This window comes from Lissotriton vulgaris, chromosome 1_2 (genome assembly GCF_964263255.1).
Source record: "Lissotriton vulgaris chromosome 1_2, aLisVul1.2, whole genome shotgun sequence".
Classification (NCBI taxonomy): domain Eukaryota; kingdom Metazoa; phylum Chordata; class Amphibia; order Caudata; family Salamandridae; genus Lissotriton; species Lissotriton vulgaris.
The window spans coordinates 144,490,980-144,516,766 of NC_141686.1; the positions used below are offsets into that span (position 1 = coordinate 144,490,980).

At 43.2% G+C, this 25,787-nt stretch overlaps 1 protein-coding gene across 1 annotated transcript in view; it reads right to left on the reverse strand.

Annotated features, from left to right (window-relative positions):
• Positions 1–727: 727 nt before the first annotated feature.
• The window catches only part of LOC147734710 (solute carrier family 23 member 1-like), a 338,504-nt gene continuing 313,444 nt past the window's right edge, over positions 728–25,787 (reverse strand). Inside the window, exons 10-12 of the mRNA XM_086952993.1 lie at positions 21,137–21,245; positions 19,816–19,911; positions 728–1,413 (exon numbers count right to left, since the gene is read on the reverse strand). Coding sequence (XP_086809119.1) covers positions 1,169–1,413; positions 19,816–19,911; positions 21,137–21,245 — 450 coding nt within the window. The 3' untranslated portion in view covers positions 728–1,168. The remainder of the gene's footprint in view (positions 1,414–19,815; positions 19,912–21,136; positions 21,246–25,787) is intronic.

Consider the following 25,787-nt stretch of genomic DNA (forward strand, 5'->3'; position numbering starts at 1 on the left):
ACCCGCCAGGCAGGAGGTCAGCCATCCAAGAGCCATCCCTTGGAGACCCATCTGAGTCCGTCTTTCAGCTAGGAAGTCATTTGACACAGTGTTGAAAGCCGCACTGAGGTCTAATAAAATCAGTGTGTAACGTACGATTGGTGTTCTGTCTATCGATCTCCAGCTGGGTTTTGACTATCCGTGCTGTGGTTAGTGCGAGCTGGATGTCCGTCAGTGTAGCAAAGGACATTGATATGTCAAGCATAACAGGACCTGACGAGAACACCTGGTCAGTGGGGAGTCATAATGTAAAAACCAGGACCAACTCTGTCCATGTTCAGGGTGGAAATGTGCTAGGAAGTCATCTAGGTTGTAATACTTTGAATTGAAATTGAAGTCTGCTAATCTAAATGAATTTTCAAATACCCTATCTTAGAAATGGACCAGTAGTTGGAATAAAGAGTGGGCTTCTTATGTAGTGGTGCAATCATCGTAGATCGTAAAACAGACAGGACTTACCCAGTGCAAAGAGGGGTAGACAAAATAGATTTTTTTAGCTTTCCATGGCTGTGTTGTATCTTTGAATTAGACCTATTTGTTAAAACATTTGTTTGATATCAGAGGCAATGAAATGCTCTTCTTTCATGAGATTACCTGATGGTATATCTTAGATCTTACAATTCTATGATGATTGACCTTAAAGGTATTAAACAGGGAAAGACACTAAGGAAGGCAAAATACTGCATTATTTTCGTTTACAAAACACAATTTAATTCTCCTGTGATCCATTTGTCATTTATAAATGGATCTTCAGCTGGCTGTGAGCTATTCACATCTTTACAGCTTCTTTGGACACAGTATGCAAAAAATATAATTAACAACAAACCCAGATAAACTGATGTAGAAAAGGAGCAACACAGGGGTCTAATTCCCAACACAACACACTTCTTTTATCCCACCTTTTCAACAGCTCATTTTAAAATTATTTCTGGATCTATGTAGTCAGTGTTCGATATCAGTGCAGTCTACTTCATTATTGACATTGGGAGAACAACTGAGTCGTAACATCAATCCTGGATAGATCCAGTTTTGTGTTTGGTCAACTTTTGTGTGAAATGCATTCACTAACAGCATCTCAGAGGTAGAGTCAATCTGATGGGCTGATTGTCACTGTAATATGCCCTGTGAGTCAGTGCCTGGTCTCATTTTCTCTGTCTTTTGATTGGTCATGGCTGTCCTCCTGCTGAAGGCTGCTTCTGGAGTCTTGCTTCCTGGGTTTGGGACAAAATGGGAGGTACCGAGTCCAGGATCCCGTGCAGAACCTGGTGCCAATGCCAAAGGGAAGGTTGTAGATTTCCTCAGTATCCAGGGTGTCAGAAGATTCATCCTCATGGACCTGCTTCCACGCCAGAATACCTCGCTCCTCTTGTGTGCCTAATAGAGGGCAAACATATATTAGCACATTAATACCAAAGTACTAGTTCTGTTTTTTGGCAATCCATTGACAAGCATAGATGCCCCGACTAAGGAAACAGCAAGCTTCAAATATCTATACATTCATCTGTGTAAGAACTGTAATTGACATTAGGCTGCCATGTGCGACAGTGACACTGTATTCTAAAGATTCAATCAACAACACTGTCCTCCAATACTTTCTTGTCATTCAAACGACACATTATATTGCATAAAATTAAGCTTTGGTTTCCATGTTCTCCAACTCAATAGTCACAAAGGGAGCCTCTGTGCAGGCTTCCAGTAATTAAGTCACCAAGCATTGGCACATCTTTGCCATAGTTAAAATATACATAATTCTTTTTAAGGCTTTATTATACACCACAGAAGGGAAATCTGAAATCGGTTAAGAGACACTTCTTGCCATACCCACTTAGGAATCAATACAAAAATGGAAACTCTCCTTCCCCCAGCCATAAAGTGCTTCTTACAGTTAATAGTTGTGTGGTATATAAACATAAATATGCAAATAATGTATCTCTTATGTTGTTAACATTTCACTTACACACGCTATGCATAATTCTTTCCTCCATGCCTTTGTGCAAAGGAACACACCTCCAAACCTCCTCTTAGCTTAGGTTGGAGGTGCTGTATTTGGTGAAGTCTTCAGGTTTTGGATGAGTTTTCTATTCTGTTATGTGCCTTCTAATATCAATAATATTTCTACGATGCAGAAGGCAGCATTATGTGTTTCTATTTTTTTTTTATATAGCGCACTTCTACCCTGAGGTCTCGTAGCGCTGTATTCATACCGCTCTGGAACCCTTCCTGGCTTTCCTGTGAGATGTCCACTCCTGGGCACCCCCAAGGTGAAGCCCGACATCCAAGCGCTGCTGGGGCTGTTGTGGAGATTAAGCAAGCTATTGTCCAGAGTCACAGAGTGGGACCCATGATTAGACTATGCACTGAGGCGAGAATTATCAGGTCCGTGAAGATTGAGTCCAAGAGCCGCCAAGGCAGGAATCAAACCCTGGTCCCGGGCCAGACCTCTGCATCAGGGTCTGCCGCTCTAACCACTGAGCCACGCTTCTCCACGATTATAGTTGGTAATATCAGGACCTGAGGGCTGTGGACCAAAAATGACCCACCCTCTCATCCTACCATTGTTGAGACAATGAACCACACACAATTTCTCCTCTTCTCAGTCTATACATCCTTAGTAATAGAATGCAGATCTAACATATATTATATGAAGCAAGGATAAGAGAAGGATACCTAGTTCACAGAATCTCCTACCAGCACAAATAGACATTTTTATAGGTAGTGTATACATCTTCAAGAGTAGAATGTATACAAATGAAACAACTTTAGTGATGAAACCTAGTACATGCATTGTACTGATTACCACTGCTCTGGAGATAATACATTGTTCCATTCATTAATGGCCATAAGATGTGCTGGTGACAAAATACAATCAGTTTTTTTGGATCCGCTAGTCGCCCATTGCTTGTAGACCCAATTATATTTCTTCATGTACATTGAAGCCTGTTTTGCCAAATTAATATAAAGTGCTTGATCATATTTATTCATTTAGGCATTTTGTAAAGTTCTGTGTGTTGCCTCTCAGTTACTTCAGAGTGCTGTCTGATAAAGAAACATTGCTTGATTGTTGCTCTGTTAGTGTCCAACCAGATGGGGTCAGTGGCCATGTAGTACATGGGTTCCGCTTTTAGGGTGGGTCAAGGAATTTCCAGAGTCTCAGTCCTTGTGCACTTAGGGTTCTGCCTCTATATATTATCCTCTGGGAGGACCATTAGGTGAGGAAATGTGCAGACCTTGTGCAGAGGTCTCTGATCGAGAGTATCAGGTGTCAATTCCAACAGGTATGCAGGAGCTTAATAACACATGACATTTTTCTAGAAATCATGGCTAAAAGGCATTCTCAGGAAGGATATAATGTAGAATGTGGTTTTGAAAAATGTAGTAAAGACATTTCTGCTTATTACGGGTCAATTTAATAAAGTCATATGGTAAGCTGAATCCAAATGTAGGTAGTCAATGTAGCTTAATATTCAAAACAAATTATCATTCAGTCAATATTATCCTTTACGTTGAATAAATATGCATATCTAAATTGCTAATATTTATTTAGTTGAGGTCCTACTCAGTTATTTATAGGCCTTCTTATTCTTCCTACTGGAAGCAAGGCACCTAATCCATTCTGATTGCTGCCTAACCCTAAACCTCCATCTCTTACCATAGCTTACATTTGGCTAAGAGACCAGCACAATACTTGAATTTAAACATAGACTTAGATGGTATAAATACCCAGAAAAATTAATGATAAAACTATTGGTCCTGAATTAGTTTAACAATTCTGAAAAATGTCCCAAATATCTCAGATCCTGAGGTGGCGTCCTGATTTAAAGGTGGCCTTGTCATGTAGTAAGTATCTTTGGCATCACAGTCATTTTCCCTCAGTTCAGCTGAGCCAGGCATATGGAAATCATATCTGGCTTGCTGTGGTCATCGTAGGCATAGCCATGACTGTTCCCGGTAGAATGATAGCTAGCCTTGGCTAAATGATGCCTATGAATATATTAACTAACTCTACATATTGGGGCCACCCTTGGCTTGAGTTGGGCATCTTGGGCATAAGAAGAGCAAACCTCCATTCTGTAACTACTCCTGAGTCAAGGTGGATACTGTTGGTATATGTTTGTGATACTTAGACATATGAGGCAGAGTCTAATGACGTGTGGCTGTAGTAAATATGTGAGCTTGAAGGAACAAGCGGATGTTTGCAGATCAAGTATGCAGAGAGCGGGGAGCCAATGTATTTGTTGCTTTTTAGGTCTTGGTTGCAAACAGCTTTAGTGGTCAATTGGCAAGAACTATTGTCTCCAATGTGTTACATATACTTAGAGGGGGATTCAGGGCAGCTCCCTGGTCATGATTGGATAGCCTTTTTGTCTATCTTACTTTCTGCTCCTGGTTGGATAGCTCTCCACCCTTTCCTTGTGTTTGTTCTGCCCAGGAGCATTCAGAGCTCTCAGCATTCTGATAAGTTGTATCTATCTTCTACATGCTTAAGCTTACTCTTTTTTTATTTTGCTTTAAGCACTCCATGGGAGTGCCTGTGTTTGCTTCTTTTTCAAACGTCTCACAACTTTTTTTTAAAATAATTTAATTCTCCAATCTAACATGGCCATTCATCAAGCTAGAGCAGTAGATAAAAATACTTGTCAGTGTTATGACATATGTACGAGTCAAGAAGCACATGTGCACACTTAGTATGACACGTGTGCATCACAACACGTGTGCACATCGGTGGCCTTCTTAGAATGGGTTTTCTTTAATAAAAACCAATCCAAACATTTCGAGCCATGCATGGGCATGAGTGTTGATACATGTGCAGGCAAGCAATTGGCAGAAATCATTGTTTCTTTGAGCACTGCTGAAGCAGCATGTAAGGCAGTCTCCACCAGACATACAACCAGCCCACAAAGACTTGCCAATCGACTGCCACAGACCAACCAAGGACAAAATACTGCAAACTATCGAACATCTGAGAAAGGGGAAGGCAGCAGGACCTGACACCATTCCTGCGAAAGCATTGAAGACAGACATCGAAACATCGGTAGACTTGTTTTATTCTATAATTGGAAGAGTCTGGGAAGAGAAAAGGTGTCATCAGGCTGGAAGGAGAGATATCTCATCAAGCTCTCCAAGAGAGGTGACCTGAGTAACTGCGCAAAGTGCACAGGGATAACTCTCCTATCAAGCCCAGGCAAAGTGTTCAAGAGCATCAAGAACACTTGAACAGAATGAAGAAACAAGTCAATGCTCAGTTGCAAGACCAGCAAGTTGGCTTCTGCAAAAAAACAATACTTGGAGGAATAGAACCTAAATGAAAATGATGTTATATAACTGTCGCTGATGTGTAATAATTGCATATGTGATGATCAAAATGTGACCAGTCTCACGTTCAACATGGGAATCTGAAATGTAAAACCCTAATAAAAAGATTTAAACAAAAAAAAAGTTGGCTTCTGCAAAGATAGGGCCTGATTCACAGAACTAACTTAAGACAAAATCCTAAACTTACTACTTTTGGTATTCACGGAAGTTAGGATTTTGACTTAAGTTTGGCTTAAGACAGACTTTAGACAAAATCCTAACTTAAGTCTGTCTTAGGACAAACTTAAGACAAAATCCTAACTTCTGTGAATATCAAAAATAGTAAGTTTAGGATTTTGTCTTAAGCTAGTTCTGTGAATCGGGCCCATAGTTCCTGCAGAGCAGATTGCAAGACTGCGCATCATCATTGACTGTCGAACAAACAGAACTTCCACCGTCTATGTCAATTTCATCGACTATGAGTAGGCATTCGCCAGAATGGACAGAAAGACCCTTTGGGAACTCCTCCACCACCATGATGTCCAAGATATGTGTGTAAGAATCTTCAGGAACTCTTACGAGGGATTGCCTTGCAAGATAGTCCACGTAGGACAACTCACAGAAACCTTCAAATTGAGAACTGCAGCCCACTAGGTCTGTTTGCTCTCACCTTTCTCTTCCTAATGGCCATGTACTGGGTCAAGAAGACGTTAACAGCAAGAAGAAGAAACAAGATCCAGTGAACACCTTGGATGAAGATCAATTACCTGGGACTTTGCAAATGACCTGGTACTACTACCACAGCCACCCTTCTGGTGGCTGTGAATTGTTTTCACACCCAAGGACATGTGAGGCCAGCTGAAGTGCATTGTGATGGAACCACTCAACGTTTTCTCAAGTGGTTCTTTCTGAACTGCATGGGGCCAGTGGTCTGTACCACTATTACATTATTATTTGCTTAGCACAGCATTTCCTCGGCATCCCACTTAAGGGAGAGTGGTAGAGGATTAGCATACTGTTTATGTTCCAGAGTAGAAGTTTATTTGGGTGAATATTTCACAAATTCAGCCCTACAGTAGAGAGGTGCATCGGGCGACGCAGGGATGAAGGCTGTTGTTTTTTTTATTTCCACACAGTTCAAACCTTTTCTGCAAACTTGGCACATTTTTTGAAAAGCAGCAGAGTCTAAGCAATCTTGCAGGCAACAATCTGAAATGAAAGAGGGTTGTAGGGCGGGATTATGGTTCAGAGTCCACTCTTCTTGAGTCTGCATATGATAGGACACCCTGAACCAGACAAAAGCTGAAAGTTTGAACTTTTGCCCTTCATCCTGTGTCTCATTCTCTGGGGGCCACTTTATGGATAACAGATAACAGAATTTATGTATGTGACTGATAATTATTCTGAGCTACATTCCAGTCCCTTGTTACTGTGATCGTTGTGCCACTTCCTCAAATAATTTTTTCATTGAAGAAATCAAAACCATTAAAACAAGTATCCCCAGCTGCCCGAGTCCTGCATGTCCCACAAAATCAAAGAAATCACAAAGGCTGGAACAATTTCCAATAATAAGCCAGGAAACATTCACAGACCTACTAGCAATAATTAAATTGGGATCTCCAAGGGACTGCTGTCCCCCCTGTATCTGAAAAGAAGCATTACTGCCTGCCCAAGTCAAGCCATGACCCTCCTAAATGAGTCATTTCTCCAGGGTTAGGTACAGGAGTCCTTTAAGGAGGCCATTATCATCCCCCAGCTAAAAAAGCCAGGAGCTGACCCAAAAACCCTAACTAATTACCGACCGATCTCACTGCTCCCTTATCTAGCTAAAATGCTCGAAGCCCATATAGCCAAAAGCCTATCCGCCTTTTTGGAGCAATCTGAATACCTGGATGCACATCAAGCAGGCTTCCGTCCAGCTCACTCCATAGAATCAGTGATACTATCAGCACTGGATACCCTGAGAGAAAAGGCAGACAAACGTCTCCCTCAAGCCTTGGTGCTATTGGATCTCTCTGCTGCCTTTGACAGGGTCGACCATAACATCTTGATCGACCATGTCAAGGATGCGGGTATCGAAGGAACAGCCCTCGAATGGACTAGGTCATTCCTAACTTACCGATCTCAGGCAGTCCATCTTGGCGGTTTTACGACCCCCATGATTAAAACTACCTCTGGAGTCCCCCAGGGACCTTCACTTTCCCCTCACTTATTTAACCTTTACCTTCTCCCTGTGATCCATGCATTAAAAGAAAGGAATATTCAAACCTTCAACAATGCGGATGACTTACAATTGGTACTCCCTATCAAAAACTCCTTGGCCTCCATCCACGAATGCCAGTCGACAATGCTGTTCATCCGTGACTGGATGAACAGCAACCAACTGAAACTGAACCCAGATAACATAGAACTGATCCCCACGGGAGGCTCAATTAACCCCTGGAGCCCCAATTCCTGCCTAAAAAACTGGGACAACCCCCGCCTCTATCTAATCATGCCAAAACCCTGGGAGTCATAGTCAATAGTGACCTCACCATGAAAACCCAAATTGGATCTGTAATTTCCACCTGCTTCTTCCAATTAAGGAAAATTAAGAAAATCAGCAGGTTCCTAACTCAGGAAGCAAAACTGCAGGCAGTCCTCGCGATGGTGATGTCACGTATTGAGTATGCTAACTCCCTATATTTTGGCATCCCGGCCTACTTTATCCACCGTCTCCAACGGATACAGAACCAGGCGGCCAGACTGCCTTTGTAGGAAAACAAACGCCAACACGCCTCTCCCCTTCTGAATAAACTCCACTGGCTTCCTATATTACAGAGATGTGCCTTAAAGATGGGATGCATCATCTTTAAATCCTTGAATGGCAGAAACCCCAAATTCATTAACAGCCTGATTAACAGATATAATCCAACTAGCCACCTGAGATCTGCCCATTTGCACCTTCTGACAATACCTTTTTTTAAACTGAAATGATTTGGAGGATCCAGGTTCTCCGCACTGGGCCCAAGATACTAGAACTCAAAGCCCCTGGAGATCACATCCTGCACAGACCTCTTGACCTCTCTCAAACTCCAAAAAACATGACTCTTTTAACAGGCATTCGCGCAATTACTTGAATAAATTATCACCCACCACCTTCCTGGGCAGCGCCAAGAAACCATCCTGGTGTACGTGTGCTATATAAATTAGCTATAACATAACATAACATAACATAACATAACATAACTTAAGAGACCAACCTCAGGGTGAATAGGAACAGTTCAGTCCGAACTGTAGTGCAGCAAGCATGGGACCCACTTGTGGGCGCAGAAAAGAAAAACTATATATAGAATTAACAACTGGTAACAGTGAATTACGCGAATGTTTTTCACTGAGGGGTTTTAAGTGACATCAAATAGACAACAAGAGCGAACCATATTAAAACACAATGCCATTTGCTATTTTGATAGTCAAGTTGCATAAATGTATTTTGGAACAGCCATGTATTTCTATTAAATAAAATAAAATGAAATACTCTCAAACTTTCACAAGTTATCAGAAGGAAATTCTGACTTTTATCCACCCTGTTAGATCTTCTAAATAGTAAAATGTGGGACCCCTCAAGGAAGGACATAAAGTGTTGATTTGGACTGCCCTAGTGTCACCGTTTGTCTCCTATCCTTTAGAAAGGAGGATAGCAGGGCTGGTGCCAGTGCCTTGACCCCTAGCGAAATATCAAGGAGGATGAGGGCGGCAGCACCCCCCTTATCCATCACCTTCCTGATCTCCTTGGTGGCCTTAATTAATGCTGTTTCTGTACTGTGTTGTTGGCGAAAACCAAACTGGTAGGGATCAAGCAAGTCATTTTCCTGTATGAACTGTGATAGCTGCTTGTTCATAATTTTCTCCACTATTTTTGCCGGAGGTGGGAGTCTGGATATCGTTGATATTTATTGGGATCAGAGTCATCTAAATAGTTTTTCTTTATCAGAACCAGTATTGATGCATCCTTCCACAAGGACGGAAAGGTACTAGAAGTGAACATATTGTTAAAAATTTCTGTGAGAGAGGGGCTAACCTCCTTCGCTATCTTGTTAAAAAAAGCGGGAGGACAGGGATATAAAGGAGATCCAGATTTCATTTCATTAATGTGTTTTTCCACTAGTTCCGTGTTAACCAGGGTGAAACTATGACAGGTCTATCACTGGGATCTAAGCATGGATGAATGTTTATAGGAACTAAAGTGGAGACAGTTCCAAAAGCATCATTAATATTTTTGAATTTATTTCTGAAAGCGTCCGCAATTACCTCACAGAAACTGTGGTTGTTCTTCATGCATTTTTACTTTGGCAAAGAGGAAAGTTTCTCTACTACCCCAAACAGTTCTTTGGCGGAGTTCTTAGCTTTTTCAATTTGCCTTGTAAAACATCTTTTTTTCTGCGATCAGCAGTGATTTGAAATGAATTAAAGCCGATTTATAATTGTCTTTGTCTATTGTATCATATCTTGTTCTTCAGAGCCTTTCCAGTCTGCAGCATTTTTGTTTTTCCTGGCGTAAGGCCTCAGTAAACCAAGGGGCTGAGGGTGGGTTACGGTTCCCTGAGATTTTTCCAATGGGTACCATGACCTCAATTTCTTCATTAAGCCAATCCGGCTCCGTACTTTCGACACGATTATTACCGATTGAAATAAATTAGTCACTGAGTGTGGCTCATCTCCAGGACTGAACCATACTAACGAACGCCATAGGCTCGCTTACAGCTTTTCCTCATCTTGCATAACCGAGGATATTATCCACCTGCTATCTCTCTCGCCCTGAAGAAGCCCTTGTTTGGGAGGAATGCGTTGGCTGGTCCAATTGATCACAAACCAAGCACATCTGAAAATAAACTACGGAAAAAGACTATGTTGACGACCTTTCTTTTTGTGTTAAATGCTGTAATCTATTATTCGATTATATTGCCTCTCATCCAATCAGTATATAAGTTGTGTGTTTGTGCCTGAATGTAAATGTTGGTGTATGGGTCAAGGTATCTCTGCACTATTCACCAGTTCACCACTAAAATATATGCAAAATAAATCATGTCGACCTAGAGTTAAGCACATTAGACTCCTTCTTCATAGACCAACAATTCCAACGATCACTTGGAGCCTTGGATCAGTATCTTTGAAGTCTGTGTGTGTCCACAGAGCACAATGCACAACACATCTGAAGTAAGTCCAGTCTTAAGTGGTACAGGTGGGCCTAAGTTTAAACCAAGTAGGGTTTAGTAGGCACATACTCTCAGGGAAGGCAAAAGGGATCCAAACAGCAGGAAGAATTTGTGCATAACCCTTGCATTTTGCCTTTTATTCTGCTTTTTACCACAGGCAAAAACACTTTTCAGTTTGTTGTTTGTTTCCGACTTCCCATGTAGTCTTTAGGCTTGTCACTGTTTCTATCTAAAATGCATAGAATTATTGATGGGTAACAGCAAATTACTGGGATATTTTTCAGTGAGGGATGTCTATTCTGTCACTCAAACCCTGAGGTGAAAAACATCCCCTTAATCTACTTTTTACCCATTCATAATGTTATGGTATGTATGGCGCCCTAAATCACCTGCCCCTACTTTCAACAGCTGCAGGGGCAGAGGAGTATTAGAGAGACATACATAACATGGCATCTCCTCCCTGACCCAAATGTGAAAATAAATCCCACTTGCCATCCTTAACCAACCCCAAACCTCACCACCTTTCCTGCCTTCCCTCCCTGTCTTCCAGCTCTGCTTTTAGTTAAAGCAGATAAGCAGTGCTGTGCTGACAAGCTCTCAAAGAGTACTGGCATTCAAGCCTGGAAGGCTTTTAAAATGTAGCAGCAGGGGGTAGTGAGTGTTGTTATGAACTGTTGCTACGTCATATAGATGAGTATTTTTACCCATCTATATTTTATATTGTAAATGACTCGCAAAATCATCTGCCCCTACTTTCAACTGCTACACAGTGGCAAAGCAGTAATGGAGGAGCCATACGTAATATGGCCCCTACCATATACCTCTGTTCCAAAAGTTATTAAAAAATCAAAAGCACCTGCCATCCTTGACCAAGCGCCCCCCTCCCTCCCACAGTCCCTGCCTTCCTTACCCCTCCTGCAGCTGTGCTTCTCTCTTTCAATCAAATCAGGCAAGCAGATCTGCGCCAACAGGGTCTCAGAAAGGTCTACCACCCTGGCCTGGAAGGCCTTTTTAACATCACAACAGTGGCCATCCAGTTTTGTTATCAAATGTTGCTATGGTATAACAGATGGTTATGAAATTCCAAAACTGAAATAAAAGAGAGGCTCTCTATGAGAGTTAACATAACAGTGGTTTTCTAGTGTCCATTGGGGGGCCTGCACAATGGAAACAGGCTTGAATTTCTTATAGACCCTCCAGACATCTTGAGTAAATGCCTTTTTGAGGCCAAAGCAATTGTTTGATAGCTTGTTTTGGCTGTAGTAAGAAAACTTTTCAGAGTAGCTTATCTAATTATTCCGATCTTAGAGATTTGAGCCATAAGGTGGCCGACGCTGTCATCGCACCCCACCTGCGAGACATCATCAACACATCCTTCGACACCGCCACCTTCCCCGAGAGCTGGAAGCACGCCGAACTCAGCGCTCTTCTCAAAAAACCCACAGCGGACCCCACCGAACTCAAGAATTACCGCCCCATTTCGCTCCTCCCGTTTCCAGCCAAAGTCATCGAGAAGACCGTCAACAAGCAGATGGCCGCCTTCCTCGAGACGAACGGATCCCTCGACCCCTCACAGTCCGGCTTCCGAGCCAACCACAGCACAGAAACCGCCCTCATCGCCGCCACCGATGACATCCGAGCCCTGATGGACAATGGAGAAACAGCGGCCCTCATCCTCCTAGACCTCTCCGCGGCATTCGACACGGTCTGCCACCGCACCCTAGTACGGCGCCTCAGCAACATCGGCATCCAGGACAAGGCGCTGGAATGGATCGTCTCCTTCCTCGACGGAAGAACACAGAGAGTCCGCCTACCACCGTACAAGTCAGAGGCCTCCGAAGTCATCTGCGGCGTCCCCCAAGGATCATCTCTGAGCCCCACCCTCTTCAACGTCTACATGAGCCCCCTCGCGGCCATCGTACGCAAACACAACCTCAGCATAATCTCCTACGCCGACGACACCCAGCTGATCCTCTCCCTGACCAACGACCCCGCCGCCGCCAGAGCCAACCTGCACGAAGGGATGAAAGAGGTAGCCGAGTGGATGACGACCAGCCGCCTGAAACTGAACTCGGACAAGACGGAGGTCCTCATCCTGGGCTCCTCACCCTCCGCCTGGGACGACTCCTGGTGGCCTCCCGCCCTGGGCACCGCACCCAAACCGACAGACCATGCACGAAACCTGGGCGTCATCCTGGACTCCTCCCTCTCCATGACCAGGCAGGTCAACAACGTCTCCTCGGCGTGCTTCAACATCCTACGCATGCTAAGGAAGATCTTCTGGTGGATCCCCACCGAGACCAGGAAGACCGTCACCCAGGCCCTCGTCACCAGCCGACTGGACTACGGCAACGCACTCTACGCCGGTACCACCGCCAAGCTCCAGAAGAGACTCCAGCGGATCCAGAACGCCTCAGCCAGACTCATCCTCGACATCCCACGAACCAGCCACATCTCCGAACATCTGAGAGACCTTCACTGGCTCCCCGTCAACAAAAGAATCACCTTCCGCCTCCTCACCCACGCACACAAAGCCCTACACGACCAAGGCCCGAGCTACCTCAACAGCCGAGTCAACTTCTACGCTCCCAAACGCCACCTCCGATCAGCCAACCACGCCCTCGCCGCCGTCCCCCGCATCCGAAGAGCGACTACAGGAGGAAGGTCCTTCTCCTACCTGGCCGCCAAGACCTGGAACTCCCTCCCGACCGACCTGCGCCTGACCCAAGACCACCTCTCCTTCAGGAAGAAGCTGAAGACCTGGCTGTTCGAGCAGTAGCGGCACCCCCCCCCCCCCAGCGCCTTGAGACCCTACGGGTATGTAGCGCGCTTTACAAGTGTCAATGATTGATTGATTGATTAAGGTGTAGCTACAGTTTTTAATACGTTATACTGTTTGGGAGCTGTTATGTGTCCCCTTCTTCCAGGTGACTGGCAATGGTTCTCACTTTTAAAGTAGAAACATGTTATGGTGGAGAATGGGAATCAGTGTGATCATCATCATCGTTTTCTGCATATTTTAGAAATACATTTTTCCATCAAACAGTAAAGAAAAAGAAAAACCTGACCTATGCACAAAGGTTATTAAGTAGTTCAGTAAACATTTTAATGAGTCATATATTTCCTGTTTCTCATAAATAAAAACTGTTTATAATCACCATTAACTCTTTTAGTGCTGGTGACATGACATTCAGGTTCTCCATACAACCTCTGCAGTGCAGGGAACTTAACATCACGTCCTGACACCAGGAAAAGGGAATTCCTCTGGTTCGTTGAGCATGCCAGAGGGATTCTCTTTTGAAGTTCTTAACTCAGACTGCAAGGGAAGAGCTTTTGTTACAATAGATATTTCTTTTTATTTCAGTGATGCCCTGAATCCCATGCACACTGATACAGCGTAATTTTGACCCCACCTTTACACATCACTAATGTGTACTTAGCACGTTTCCTGTGTGGCCTAATAACAGTATTATGAAATGTTGCACTTGACCTTTTTATTGAAGTGTATTCACTGTAGAATTAGAGAATTCACTTTTTGAAAGTTCACTTGAACACCGGGTTATGTGTGTATTTCTAGAACTCTATCTCATATTGTTATTATATAGATTGAAATACCCAAAATTGTGGATTTATAAAACTTCTTTTTAATTACTTTTTTTCTCTCTCAAATGTTATTTTGCTTTTTATCACTTTTTTTACAATTCACTATATATACAACTTTTTACAATAATTTATACAAGTTTCTAAACATCAATATATTCCTAATCACCAGACTTGATAATCCCAGCACTAAAGCATAGATCAACAATTGATTATTATAGTCAAATACAAAACTGAATCCAACGCGTTTCGGCGAGTTGCCTTCATCAGGAGTTCTGTATTTTCAATTGCTGGTATGATACTGAGGTATCTACTAGGAATGTATACACAAATTATGTGTCAGCAAAAATGGGTTTCCGACGAAGGGATCTTGGACAAGGGTAAAATCTGTTGTGAGGTGTCAACTACAGCAGGTCTGATGGCTCAACGCTGCATCACGTTCTAAAAATAGGTATATGACGGTCCCTGATTGTATGATCCTGCGCGGGTGTAGTAGCGGCTGTTGCGTGATCTCAAATGCTGTAAATATGATGGCTCAATGGCACGACACGTTCCCGTGAATAGATGTGTAACGTTCTGTTGAAATGTGGTTCTGATGAGTTGCCAGATTTTATAAATCTTGTGCTTCGAATTTCCCAGCTCAGATGGACGGCATGGTGAAGATGGAACCCTTGGAAAGAGAAGCCGTAACGTGGATCCGTCTGGCTCGTACTGCAGCAGTACGAGCCAGACGGATCCACGTTACGGCTTCTCTTTCCAAGGGTTCCATCTTCACCTGCGCACATGGAATAATCTTCTACCATGGGTTCAGCTGTATCTTTCCATTACTTAAAAAGGATACCCACAAACCTCGATTTTTAAAGCAATTCCTCCTGCGCCTCAAATACTTACCAGTCATATACCTATTTTTAGAACGTGATGCAGCGTTGAGCCATCAGACCTGCTGTAGTTGACACCTCAGAACAGATTTTCCCCTTGTCCAAGATCCCTTCGTCGGAAACCCATTTTTGCTGACACATAATTTGTGTATACATTCCTAGTAGATACCTCAGTATCATACCAGCAATTGAAAATACAGAACTCCTGATGAAGGCAACTCGCCGAAACGCGTTGGATTCAGTTTTGTATTTGACTATAATAATCAATTGTTGATCTATGCTTTAGTGCTGGGATTATCAATTCTGGTGATTAGGAATATATTGATGTTTAGAAACTTGTATAAATTATTGTAAAAAGTTGTATATATAGTGAATTTAAAAAAAAGTGATAAAAAGCAAAATAACATTTGAGAGAGAAAAAAAGTAATTAAAAAGAAGTTTTATAAATCCACAATTTTGGGTATTTCAATCTATATAATAACAATATGAGATAGAGTTCTAGAAATACACACATAACCCGGTGTTCAAGTGAACTTTCAAAAAGTGTTATATCCCTACTAGGGTTCATCCTTTTAGGTAGGGGCCTCTTTCTTCCAAAAGAATTAGAGAATTCATACATAACATTGTGTGCCTTAACTGTATTAAATGAGATATTCTATGAAGACTTGAATAAACCCCCTCAACTGTTTGGAATGTGTTTACTCTAGAAACAATAATGAATTTACCTAATGTGCTCACAAATGTTTCATGCATATTTCATATAAAATATAGATCTTAGACACACTTACACATGCTTATTTAGGATTTACTGAATACCACATGCAATATGAATCTAATGTCAAGTTATATAATCATTTGTATTTGAAAGTGCACTTGCATATCAAATGTGCACTATTGACTTAATACTTTCAATTTGCCCTTCCTAGGCCTGTTTTCATTCTGCATAAACTGTGGTTTTCCAATTCTGCTTATATGACTTATCCTTTGCAGGTACGTTCAAACACAGTGTTAGTTTGAGAATAGATACAACACTGTATTAGCGATAAAGAAAGAGCCAGAGAAGAATACCTTGCTGAATGAACATGGAGAAACTGAGCGTTAACCGAAGAGTCCTATTCAGCAGTGTTACAACATGGCTTAGTTGAACAAGGAAGATGTTGTTCTCATGTTCAGTGTAGAACATTTGATTTCATTTGATTTTAAAATGTATAAAGCACAACAAATGCCCGGAGGCGTCTTGGCGCTGACAGCTAAAAGGTCAAGTCAGAGTGGAGCGGGTACATGAGATATCTGTTTGAAAAATCCAGGTTTTTGGAGATTTCCTGAATATAGTAAGGTTCGAGCTGTGTTTAATCGGGAAAGGTAGACTATTCCAGAGTTTAGCCACGCTTACAAGAAAACTCCTACCCCCCAGCGAACCTGCTTAAATCTAGGTGCTTGGAGCAGCTTCTGTTGAGTCGATCTAAGGTTCCTGGAAGGGGCGTAGTACTTAATTCTGGAGGTCAGGTAGGAGGGTCCTCTGCCATGGAGTGCATTAAACATAATGCAAAGCGCCTTAAATGCTATTCTCTTCCGAACCGGCAGCCAGTAAAGCGCTACCAGCCGCTGATTCGTGCCTGGGGATATTCAAGATCAATCTGGCAGCCGCGTTCTGCAAGCGTTGCAGCTTGCTCAAATGTTGATTTTGGATCCCAAGATAAAGAGCATTGTAAATGTTACAGCTTACAATGTGAGAATGGAAAAGGACAATGGAACCCTTGATGATGTGAACAGAGACCAGAAAACTGGAGTCTACTGTCTGATGTTAGAGCCACTTTTCTTTGGACTTTATATAATAATCCACATTTGTAAAGCGTGAACAATCACTCGTAAGGGTCTCTAGCCGCTGGGGGCCGTCGGGAAGATTAAGCAAGCTATTGCCCAGAGTCACATGGTGCTGGGCAGACCCCTGCCAACGGACCCGGGGATTGAACCATGATCCCCTGATTCCGGAGTCAGTTGCCCTGGCCGTGGCGCCACACCTCTTCCACTTTGAGAGGTTTAGTCCTATATGCTTGTTCCCTTTGATTCTTGCTGAGTGTGGCTTTGGCTAATACTCAAAGTTCCCCTGACCCAATAAGACTCTTGACGGAGCTTCTGTAAAACTGACACCATCTCTCACTTCCCGTACTTTCTCGTATTTTCCTATTGAACCATCCTTTTAGTTTGGACTTTAACTAAGACAAGTCTACATTTACTCATGGATTGAAGAGAGGACAAGAAACTCTTCTCTGAGCAGCATATTTTATTGCTGATCTTTTGTATTGCTGTGACTGAACTTCTTGTTTGCCTAATACTTGTACGCCTAAACATCTTTAGGAGGTTGGGTTTCCCAGTTGATAGTCTATATCTTTATAGCATAGTGTTGAGATTTGTGTATGTTAACTTGATTTCTAATTTGTAATTAACCTTCTTAACTATAGTCACTAATTCCTGGTCCTTATAGTGTAGCCAAATGGGTTACGTGTTAATTGGAATTGATTGATGTAATGTTAACTCCCCTCACCTCTCAGTCGGAAAGAAAGGTCCCTCGGAGGACGAATGCTAAAAGGGTTGGCCGAAAGCGCCGCATCAATGGAGATGTCACAGATGTGAAAGTGAATGCAGCTGGAGACCAAAAGGTCAATTTGCTTTCAGTTTGATCGGTGTTCAGGGATGCTGTTCAGCTCCTCAAACACTGAGCTCAATGGGAAAGGTATGAATAGAAAAGCGATACTCTCCCGTTCCGCAGGAGGGTGATGCCTAAGCAGGTTTGCAGAAATGCCTAGGATTGGAAGGGTTCTCTTGGACTGATTCAGACCCTCCTCCCATGCATAGACAACTGCTCTCCCTTCACACATCAAGAACCTCAAAGGCCTTTCTGCCCTTTCTGGGGATGGGCAGATTGGGGGATTTACCACCGTAGCAGGGGCCTACACAGGTCCTTGGGGTATGCGCATATTGGGTTTAACCCATGGTTTCTTATCCTGCATGCCCTACAAATGTTAACAATCCACGAGAGATGGCAGCAATATTTGGGTCTGGAGCCCGCCAGTATCCAGGGAACCCTACCAACTGTTAGCATTTTTGAAAACCAGTAACTGAAGGGAAACCAAGCATGGATACCATCATGTTTTCATATAAAGAATTCCTTGCAAATGTCAGGGTCGAATTATGTAATCTTCCCATATTTATGTGACAAAATCTCAGGACTATCCCACATTCCCACATTTCTCCTGAGAAACATAGTACATCACATCTGTAGATGGGCCTAATGCACGTGACTGGAATAGACAAAAAACAGTTTATCCGGAGAAGTGTGTGGACAATGGTATTTTGGTGAACTCTGCACATTTTTGAACTTTCTAAGAAATCTCAGCACAATCTGTGAATTTTTCACAAAGTTTGATGTAAGCAGAGCTGTCTGGGTGAGAAAAACTGATGGGATACACACAATCCACACCACTATGGACTCCGCCCTCTCTAGTTATCGGACCTGTTTGAGTTAGGTACGTTGCCTTGGGTGTGGACAGACTTTGGGCACAAATACCACTGCGAACCTCATCCCAAGAAATATTACATTTCAAAGAAAAATCTTGGTGTCTTCAAGTCAAATTTTTTCAGTATTCCCCCGTGTCAAAGGCTCTCTCACGTATGTGGGATACTATTTTGATTGGGTGAAGTTTGGGAATGTTTATCTATTAGTTTTCTCTACACTTCTGGCTTTCAACTGTAAGTCTGAGAACACATTTGATTAAACAACCTCAAGAACGTTTCTGTATTAGATTTCACCTTACGAAGTTATGCATGGGAGAACCACAATAAAAAATATAAGCCATAGCTCTGTTGATGGTTCTGGGTATCACATGTTTTTGGACAACCAACAACCACTATATACTTCAGCAACTGGAAGAGTTTGACCATTGCTACTTATTGCTATTTATTTCTATTTTTTCCCACTTAGATCATTATTTTTTATTTCAATGATTGGTACCTTTTGGAAAATCATGAGCAATCTACACAAATATCCTCTTGCTGAATTTAAAATGTTGCATAATTTTTAGAACGGCTATCCAGCGCATTAATGGGTGGGCGGGGGGGTTGCCTCAGAGCACAAGGTGTTAAATATATTCAGAGGGATGAATGCATTTTAAACACACATTTAATAGTTTCGATTACCAACATGCACTAAATTCCCATATGTTTCAAAGTGCCTTTCAAAGTAAAATTTAGAATTATTTTAATATTTTACCACCTACGTGTATCCATGAGCATAGAAGCAACACTTACAAAAGACCATGGGCATTTGACCAACACATTAACATTACAGTTTTCAGATTTCTAATATAATCAGTAAGCAGCACACAGTTTGTGAAAGGACAACTAGCATATGAGCAAATGTCACCTGACTTGCAATTCTGTTTCAGGCGCAAATAGAGTTTCTCATTTGACATGTAATTATACCCACAGTTGTCATCAAAACCTAACTGTAAAGCTGTTCTAATAATCAATTCCAAACACAAAGAAATCGTCCTTAACTGTAAATCCATTTCTCCTGCACAGATACATTCAATAATTCACCCAAAATACCTCTCCGGACTCTTGGCTGATCAGTCGCTGGTATTGCAGTTTTGTAGACTTTATGGAGAGTAGCAATTGGTTATGGCATTTGTGAACGACAGCAAAAAGAATCCTTCACAGAAACAGCCATTGTTTTCTGATAATCCTGCTAGTGCAAATGGTGTAGAGAGCCTAGGGAATCCTAGATTAAGAATGGTGATGCAATGAATTACCTGGAATGGTGTTGTCCAGAATAAAGCCAAAGAACCCTCCTACAAACATTCCAGTAGTGAGTAGCACGAGGATCACTTGGTCAAGCTGGACAATCCCTATAAAGGACATAAATGAAAATCATGAGATGTACCATAGCTAACTCTCACAAATGTCTTTGTTATTATTCATATCAGTAAAGAATGTTATGAGTAATCATCAATCTGATTTTGCACTTCTTGCTGTGGTATACTGTAGACTCATAGAGGTATATTCACCAAAGTTAATTTATACGTGACAATATTCACACTTGTAAATGTACTCTTACAATTTTTGTAAATTTACTACTATTGGCTATTTATCATTTCCAATTGTAAATTTACTACAAATGTTATACTAACATGTCACCACCCCCTGAAACAGGGAGTGGAGCCACATATATGAGTGTTAAGTTACTACAGCTAAAAAGGACCCTGGAGTAAGTCCAGAACCACACATAGCCAACCATTCGTACAGAATCATCAACAGAAAATAATGGAACAGGTTTCAAATAGGACCACACAGAAAATAATGTTAAAATACATTGATTTATTTGAACTTTTTTAAATGTAATTTAATGTTAAACAAATTATGTATATTATAAATAAATATTTATGGATAACATATTTTAATTTTTTTATTTAAAATTAAATGTAAAAAACACAAATTAATTTAAATATTTCTATACATAACTTTTTGTAATTCTTAATACATAAGTAATAAATAGAAACATACTTTCGGTGGAACTGTTTTTAATAAATCTTTACAAATTAAATTCAATTTAATTTAATATATTTAAAATTAATTCAATATTAAATTCCCAATTAAGTTAATAGTGTGGAATTACTACCACTAGCTTTTCACATGTAAACAGAGTCCTCCCCACTGGGTTAGACTTTTCCCAATAGTAAAGTATAGAGAAAATGAAAACAGTTTATTACACTTTTACAAAAAATTTAAAAATAATTCATGTTTAATATTAATTCAAATTAATGTTATATATTTAAATGTAGAACCAAATAAAAAGCCATAGAATTGTTCACTTAATTTTTAATTAAATATTTAATTTCAAGATATATCAAATGAAATTAATGTTTTTGATTTTTTTTTAAATCCCACCTGTCACAGATATCAAAGTAGCAAAGAACAGGACTGGTGCTTTAGAAAGTAAGCATGTCTAGTTATAACATGTTTGTCATTTTATATTATCTGTTAGCACCTTCCTATGCTGCTAAGCTCTTTACATCTATTCCTCTGTCTAGATGTTTGTTTCCTAAATATAGCACTAAGAATATTTGTACTCACCGGTCTCTATGAGTTTTGTATTCTTGTTGACCCAGTTAGGAATGGTAAGTCCAGAAAAAATGGAAAATCCAATAATAAATATATTTCTTGAGGAATTCAAATCTGCATACTGGGGAGAGAAAACAGATTTTTTCCTAAATGGGCATTGTCTTAAAAACATAAATACATATTTTGACACACACACACACGCACACACTTCCACAGTTGATAGATAAGTGATGCCCAGAAAGTTGTTCTGCTGCATTTGTGTGCCTTTTTGTGTTCCCCTTATTTTATATTTTTGGCGCCCTCCTCCGCAGCCCATCTCTCGCGCCAAGGGTTTTAGCCAATCTGGCTTTGCCAATGTCGGGGGCTTTTGCAATCTACCGGCATTGGCAAAGGCAGAAGCAGAGACCAGCCATGTTAAAAACTTTGAAAAATGTTTTTTATAATTCCAGATAGACTGCTTTCTGTAATTCAATGTGTGTTCTATCTGTTAAAGGTGCCCATCATACTAAGCAGCACAAGTAGATGCACCACCACCATGTCCACAGCGAGCTCCAGCATCCATGATAATGGTAGGAACTGATGCCCTGAGCAGGCAAAGAGTTGCAAATTCTATTCTGTGCCCTCACCATTCCACTGACATCACATTTCAAGCAATAGCAAGCCACCCAGGAATCACATCCAGAGTTACAACAACCACACCAGATGTTCTGGTTAAACTGGTGTGTACTTTCACACACTGAACCTGCCTGATACTCTGTGGTTGTGCAGTGACACATTTATTTCACAGAGGCAAATATAGCTCATGTGGTCTTTGTGGGTCAGAGACGTGAAAACAGATGTCAGCTATCAAATTGTTACAAAGTTATGGGGGATAAATATTATATACTTTCGCCAGCCAAAAGCAAATTATGAGCTATTTACACCTTTGGACTCAAACGAGTAGTAATTAAGGTATGCTAATGGGCCTGTCAGTGTTGATCTTCCACTCCCAGTTTCAAACATTTCCTGAACAATAGAGAGATTAAGGGTGCTATCTTCTTTGACTTGTTTGATACTTCTGTCAACATCACATTGCTGAAAAAAGCTGGAGAATGCCACAAGGGATGGCTTAGAATTCATTTTCAGATGTCTACTATTTACATATTAGCTGGCACCCTTGAAAGGTATACGCAGACCCCTCTGCTCTCTGAATTGTGCATAGGAATGAAGAGAAGATGAAGGAGAAAGACTTCTGCTTGATGAGAATATGGAGACTATTTTTACTGTCTGGAGTAGGAAATACCAGAAGAGTTGAATGGTTCCCCAGCTAAAATCTGTGCCTGATCGGAGCCTATCCCAGGACTGTGAAAACAGTTTCATGTGGGAGACTTGCAACATGCTGTAGAGTCCATCACACGAGTTCCCTTGTGCTCATTTGTCCAAAAACAGAGAACGTTTGCTGACAGATAATTAGTGGAGCACTTGGAAGATTTTATAAACCTGTTGTCAATTTTGGGGATCTTACTCTACAACTTTCTGAAGTGTCTTTGGTTCACTGGAAGTATTCCTGAAGAAACCGGTAGCAAAAATATGTTCTTGCCTTGGTTTCTCTGAAGGTTTCCCTTGATGCTCAGACCAAGTTATCATATGCAAGTTTGTTTTGACTTGAGGATGCTTCTATTTGGGCAGGATGGGAGATCATTCACAGGTCACAGATAAGCAAAGTGCCCCTTCACCCACGTGGCCTGCCAGTTGGATTACATGCAAATGAGACAGAGACATTAATGCTCTGCATTTGTAAGCCGTGTATGTGGCTATAGAAAATTTGTGTCAGCTTTTGAAGCTGGATAGGCTGTAGATCCAGCTTCAATCAATCAATCAATCAATCAATCAATCAGAGTACTTGTAAAGCGGGCTACTTACCCGTGAGGGTCTCAAGGCATTGAGGGAAGGGGGTGCCGCTACTGCTCGAAAAGTCAGGTCTTGAGGAGTCTTCTGAAGGCGAGTAAGTCTTGGGTCTGCCGTACGTGGGTAGGGAGGGTGTTCCAGGTCTTGGCGGCGAGGTAGGAGAAGGATCTGCCACCGGAGGTTGTTTGTTGGATGCGGGGAACAGCAGCGAGGGCGAGGCTGGTGGAGCGGAGCTGGCGGGTGGGGGGTGTAGAAGCTGAGTCTGCTGTTCAGGTAGGCTGGTCCGGCGTTGTGGAGTGCTTTGTGTGCGTGGGTGAGGAGCTTAAAGGTGATCCTCTTGTCGACGGGGAGCCAGTGCAGTTCTCTCAGGTGGGGGTGATGTGGCTGCGGCGGGGGACGTTGACGATCAGTCGGGCGTAGGCGTTTTGGATGCGTTGTAGTGGTCGTAGGTGTTTGGCTGGGATTCCTGCATAGAGTGCGTTGCCATAGTCCAGTCTGCTGCTGACGAGGGCCTGTGTCATCATTCTTCTTGTTTCGGACGGGATCCACTTGTAGATCCTGCGGAGCATGCAGAGGGTGTTGTAGCAGGAGGAGGAGACAGCGTTGACCTGTTTAGGCATGGAGAAGGAGGAGTCGAGGATGAATCCTAGGTTGCTTGCATGGTCGGTGGGTGTCCGAGGATGAGTACCTCCGTCTTGTCCGAGTTCAGCTTCAGACGGCTGTTCCTCATCCAGTCGGCGACGGCCTTCATTCCCTCATGGAGGTTGGTTCTGGCGGTGTGCGGGTCCTTGGTGAGCGAGAGAATGAGCTGGGTGTCGTCAGCGTGGGAGATGATATTGAGGTCGTGTTGGCGGGCCACTTGTGCGAGGGGGGCCATGCAGATGTTGAACAGCGTCGGGTTGAGGGATGAGCCCTGGGGGACGCCGCAGATGATGTTGGTGGCCTGGGATCGGAAGTGCGGGAGGCGACGCTCTGGGTTCTGTCGGAGAGGAAGGACGTGGTCCAGTCAAGGGCCTTCTCTTGGATTCCGGCTTCTAGGAGGCGTGTCTTTAGAGTGCGATGGCAGACCGTGTCGAAGGCGGCTGACAGGTTCAGGAGGATGAGGGCTGATGTTTCGCCATTGTCTAGTTGCAGCCTGATGTCGTCTGTGACGGCGATGAGGGCTGTCTCGGTAGTGTGGTTTCGTCTGAACCTGGACTGGGACGGGTCCAAGATGTTGTTGTCTTCCAGGTGGCGGGCTAGTTGCATGTTGACGATTTTCAAGATGACCTTCGCCGGGAACGGGAGCAAGGAGATGGGCCGGAAGTTCTTGAGGTCCTTGGGGTCCGCCTTGGGCTTCTTGAGGAGGGCATTGATTTTGGCGTGTTTCCAGCTTTCCGGGAATGTCGCTGTTTCAAAGGAGATGTTGATGACCTTCCGTAGTTGGGGTGCGATGGCAGCGCCTGCTTTGTTGAATACGTGGTGTGGGCATGGGTCTGACGGAGATCCTGAGTGGATGGAGTTCATGACCTTGCGTGTCTCTTCGTCGTTGTCGCTGGACCAGGAGGTCATGCGGTTGGCGCTGGTGGTGTTCACAGGGGAGGTGGGGTCTGGCGTAGTCGGGGCGGTCATGGTGTTGAAGCCGTTATGGATGTCTGCGATCTTGGGTTGGAAGAAAATGGCCAGTGAGTTGCACAGTTCTTGTGAGGGCAGTATGTCATTGGCGCTGGGGTTGGAGAGTTCCTTTACGATGCTGAAAAGCTCGTTGCTATCGTGTGCATTGTTATCCAGGCGCTCTTTGAAGGAGGATCTCTTGGCTAATCTGATGAGGTGGTGATGTCTGCGGGTGGCATCCTTGTGGGCTGCTTGGTTGTCCGGAGTGCGTTCGTGGAGCCATATCTTCTCCAGTTTCCGGCATGCACGTTTGGAGGTCTGCAGCTCGTCGGTGAACCAGGTGTCTCTCTTGCTGGCGTGGTTGTTTGAGGGTTTCTTGAGTGGGGCGAGGGTGTTGGGACAGTCATCGATCCACTGTCTGAGGTTGCGGGCTGCGGTGTCTGGGTTGGTGGGGTCGGTGGGTGAGTTTTGGACAAGGGTGTGATCAGCTGGTCTTCGGTGACCCTGCTCCAGCAGCGGCAAGGTAGCTGTTGGGTGCGGTGGTGCATGGTTTGTTTATTGAAGGTGAAATGGATGCAACGGTGGTCGGTCTAGTGGGGTTCGGTGGTGTGGTCGAAGGTGACATGGGTGCCTGTGGAGAAGATGGGGTCCAGCATGTGGCCAGCGGCGTGGGTGGGTGCGGTGATGAGTTATCTAAGGCCGAGGTTGGCGAGGTTGGCGATCAGGGTGGCGGAGTTGGCGTCGTTGTTGTTCTCGAGGTGGAAATTCAGGTTCCAGAGGAGGATGTAGTCCGTGGAGGCAAGTGCGTGGGTACTGGCGAGGTCGGTGATGGAGTCGCTGAATTGAGCTCAGGGTCCGGGGTGTCTGTAGATGAGTGTTCCTCTGAGGGTGGTGTTGGGGTTGGTGTGGATCCGGAAGTGCAGGTGTTCAGCAGTGTTGAGGGTGTCGTCTGCGTGGGTGGCGACCTTGAGGGTGGACTTGTGGATGATGGCTATTCCTCCTCAGATTCCGTTGGCGCTAACCCTTCGGGTGATCTTGTAGCCGTCCGGGATGGCTATGGCGATGTCAGGCGCTGAGGAGTCGTTCCATCAGGTCTCGGTCAGGAAGGCCACGTCTGGGGCGGAGGTGTCGAGCAGATCTCAGAGCTCGATGGCGTGTTTGCATGCAGAGCGGGTGTTGAGGA